This window comes from Melanostigma gelatinosum (assembly GCF_949748355.1).
Source record: "Melanostigma gelatinosum genome assembly, chromosome: 12".
NCBI classification, from domain to species: Eukaryota; Metazoa; Chordata; class Actinopteri; order Perciformes; family Zoarcidae; genus Melanostigma; species Melanostigma gelatinosum.
This window is the reverse complement of record NC_136645.1, coordinates 5,791,791-5,795,444: the sequence shown is the minus strand read 5'-3', so window position 1 is coordinate 5,795,444 and position 3,654 is coordinate 5,791,791. Positions and strand designations below refer to the sequence as shown.

Below are 3,654 nucleotides of genomic sequence, written 5' to 3'. Positions count from 1 at the left end.
AATGAACTCCAAAAAGGCAAAACAGAGTGTGGATCATTTTTGCACGTTTTTTAGATTGGCTACTCTGCAACTTCTGTGAGATGTATAGGCACGCACTGCAGTTTTGAAGTGTATATCTTTCTACACCTGAGGATGACAAGTAGCGTGGTTGGCAGGGTGGTCAACAAGAAAATCATATTTTATAAGTTAAGTATTTGGGGAATTTGCCTGCAGCGTGCCACGTGCGTAATGACGAGTATGGATTTAAATAGAAGAATTAAGGCGTTGAGGCTCTATGAGGGAAATACAGCATGTCAGAGTAGTTTACCCTGACGGGAGCTGTGGAAAGGAATTACTCATTTTTCACACCAACACTGGCACATCCGTGCGCGTCTATGTCACCACCGGACGGTTCTCCAAGTCAATGGATAAAAAGGAACAGAAGGCAGCAGAATGGTTGTTGCGGGAGCGAGGAACGGAACCGTCGGTAGTGGCAACATGAGGTCGTCGTTCATGATAGATGATAGAGTTGGTGGCGGAGATCCCGGGAGCTCCACCAACATGATGATCTCGGAGGCTCTTGCGCTCCGGCTGCTCAAGATTGCACAAGGCGCTGCAGAAGCAGCAGCGGCAGTGGCAGCAGCAACGACGTCTCCATTCACCACCAGTCAGCCGCAGGTCATGGAGACGAACGGGACCCGATGCGGCGAGCAGATCCTGAGCTACGGCTGGGCCGAGAAAATCCTGATTGGCGGGATCCTCACCATGCTCACACTGTCCACCATTTGTGGGAACTTGCTGGTGGTCATCTCCGTGTGCTTTGTCAAAAAGCTGCGCCAGCCGTCCAACTATCTGATCGTTTCACTTGCCGTGGCGGACCTGTCAGTGGCCCTGGCCGTGATGCCGTTCGTCAGTATCACGGATCTAATTGGTGGTCAGTGGATATTCGGACAGTTCTTCTGTAACGTTTTCATCGCCATGGATGTGATGTGCTGCACCGCGTCCATCATGAGTCTGTGCGTAATCAGCATTGACAGGTGAGAACAACTTATGTTATGCTTTTTAATAGAGTAAGGTTCGTATTCCTAAATGCAGGGAAACGATATGTCAAACAATCACACCGTATAAAGCGACTTGATCAGTATTCAGACAAGGCAGGAAAGACAACGAGGCAGATGTAAAAAACTTTGTTCTTTCCTGCCCGTATTTTAAATCATTGATTCATTCAACTTTTACGCATCGCAGTTAGGTAGATTTTGTCAGAAGCAGAAACATTTTCTTTAATCCCACACGCCATGTTCTTACAAAGATGTCTTTACCCAGTCTAAAAAGACATTTGTTGCTCAGTCCTGAAACGTGGGGTTTGCATAGGGAGGTCAAAGCGTGGAGGTTCACTGTGGCTGAGGGTGTCTCTCAAGGGCACGTGGACACAATTGGTAAGGATTAAACCTGTGACCTTTTTGGCTCGGTTCGTTGTCCACTCTGCACCAGTTTCCTGTTATCTGAACACCCCATTTCAATCGAATAAAAATGGTCAAAGTGGGAGTTGAATAAATTCACGAGCAACAGTAAATTACTAAAACTGCGCCAAATCTGAAGTCAAAATGATTGTAATAAATTATTCCTATCTTCGTTTCTTTAACACACCTGCATTTCTGCTGTGGGCTGGGGGGTTAAATCAAGTATGTAAATGTGTTGTTTTAAACTGTATAATAGTGGCACATGGCTCAGACATGCAGACATATAAGCTTTATTTAAAACTGAAAGGTTTGCTGATCACACATGGTCTTTCTCGGCAGCTTGGCACAGTTTCCAACCTGGGGGCTGCATATGGCAACCACAGATTGCTGCGGCAAGCACCTTGTGCAAGGGCACTTTGTTAAAGGTGGACCGTGCATCACATACGGGTAAAAAAAAAAAATGCAAGAAAATACCTTTGTGGTGGAGTAAAACTTGTTAAAATGGGAAAAAAATAAATCAGATGAAAATTGTTTGCCTGTTTTTGAAATCATTTATCTGGACATATATTTCTCTGTAGGTATCTGGGTATCACAAAACCGCTGACGTATCCTGTCCGGCAAACCGGCTGCTGCATGGCCAAGATGGTGCTGTCAGTGTGGCTTCTCTCAGCCTCCATCACCCTCCCCCCTCTGTTCGGCTGGGCACAGAACGTCAATGACGGCAGAGTCTGCCTCATCAGTCAGGACTTCGGCTACACCGTCTACTCCACAGCTGTGGCGTTCTACATCCCCATGTCAGTGATGTTGATCATGTACAACCGCATCTACCGCGCGGCCAAACTCAGCGCCGCCAAGCACAACATCACCTGCTTCCCCAGGGAAGGGGAGCGCGGTGAGCGAGCGGCTCCTCGAGGGGGAAGAAGAGGGCAAGAGGCCCACCGGCCAGCGGTATCAGGAGAAACAGGAAGTGTTGAAGGGACAGAGACTGAGCAGGAAGCCGAGGAAGAGGAGGAGAGCTTGGACTGCGTGGCAGCGGCGTTGAAGCTCCAGCGTGAGGTGGAGGAGGAGTGCAGCACGCGCGTCTCTCGCCTCCTCAAGACCGGTGAACACCACCAACGCCGGAAGAGGAAAAACCAGTCCATCTTCAAACGGGAGCAGAAGGCTGCCGCCACTCTGGGCATCGTGGTCGGCGCCTTTACCTTCTGCTGGCTGCCATTCTTCTTGGTGTCCACTGCCAGGCCATTCGTCTGCGGTGTGGAGTGCAGCTGCGTGCCGCTCTGGCTGGAAAGAACTCTGCTGTGGCTGGGATACGCCAACTCCCTGATTAATCCCTTTATTTATGCATTTTTCAACCGTGATCTGAGGACCACATACAGTAACATCCTGCGGTGCCGCTACCGGAACATCAATCGGAAGCTGTCAGCGGCTGGCATGCACGAGGCTCTGAAACTGGTGGAGAAGCCATACACTGACATGTAAAGTTCAGTATCAGCGATGCTGCAGAGATCAACAGAGACAGCCAGGGAAAATGCCAGAGGAGTTTAGACTGTGGCACACAGCCACCACGCTGCCAGAACGGGTATTTCCTCAAATTTGTCGCTGAGGCGAGAGGAGGCGGGATGAAATGGATGCATATGAAGGAACACTGAAGAAGCTTAAATCTTTTCTTGTTCTTGGAATTGGGAAATATTTAGGAAAGGTTGAACTCAGTGGTGAAAGATGTATATTGTCTGAATTGTGGCTGCTGCAGTGGGCTATTTGTAAAGTGCTGTACAGTGTAACTACTGTACAACAATTGTAAAGATGGCTGCTACCTTGGTGCATTCAAAGCTGATTGCTACCCCACTAAACAGTCATTTGCACATGACATTGTTACAAAAGTCGGTGGTGCTACACACTGACTTTGTACTCGCCTGCCACCGCGAGTTGAAACTTTCTAACTCAGTAGCTAGTGTCTTGTATTTTTAGATTGATCAAAGGAAAACTTGCCCTCACAAACAAAGAATGGAGGAGTACTTGGAGCTCAGGTGGGCCATGTGGCTCAAACACCAAATGTACACACCTTGGTCCCTGGTCATCACAGTGACACCGTTTTTCACCGCGTCTAAACGTTGAGTTTCCTTCATTGGACAAGCGTCACAACAGGACAAGTTATGATAAAAACTCAACTGGCATGTAAAACTTGTACACAGGAAAAACGGGAGAGTAATTTTTC

At 48.1% G+C, this 3,654-nt stretch overlaps 1 protein-coding gene across 1 annotated transcript; it reads left to right on the top strand.

Moving 5' to 3' along the window:
- Positions 1 to 432: 432 nt before the first annotated feature.
- On the top strand, positions 433 to 2,918 carry LOC306785328 (5-hydroxytryptamine receptor 7-like; the record flags this gene model as incomplete). Its single annotated transcript, XM_079279671.1, has 2 exons — positions 433 to 1,016; positions 2,018 to 2,918. 2 exons carry the CDS (start codon positions 433 to 435, stop codon positions 2,916 to 2,918), a joined length of 1,485 nt encoding a protein of 494 aa, XP_079135797.1.
- Positions 2,919 to 3,654: the final 736 nt, after the last annotated feature.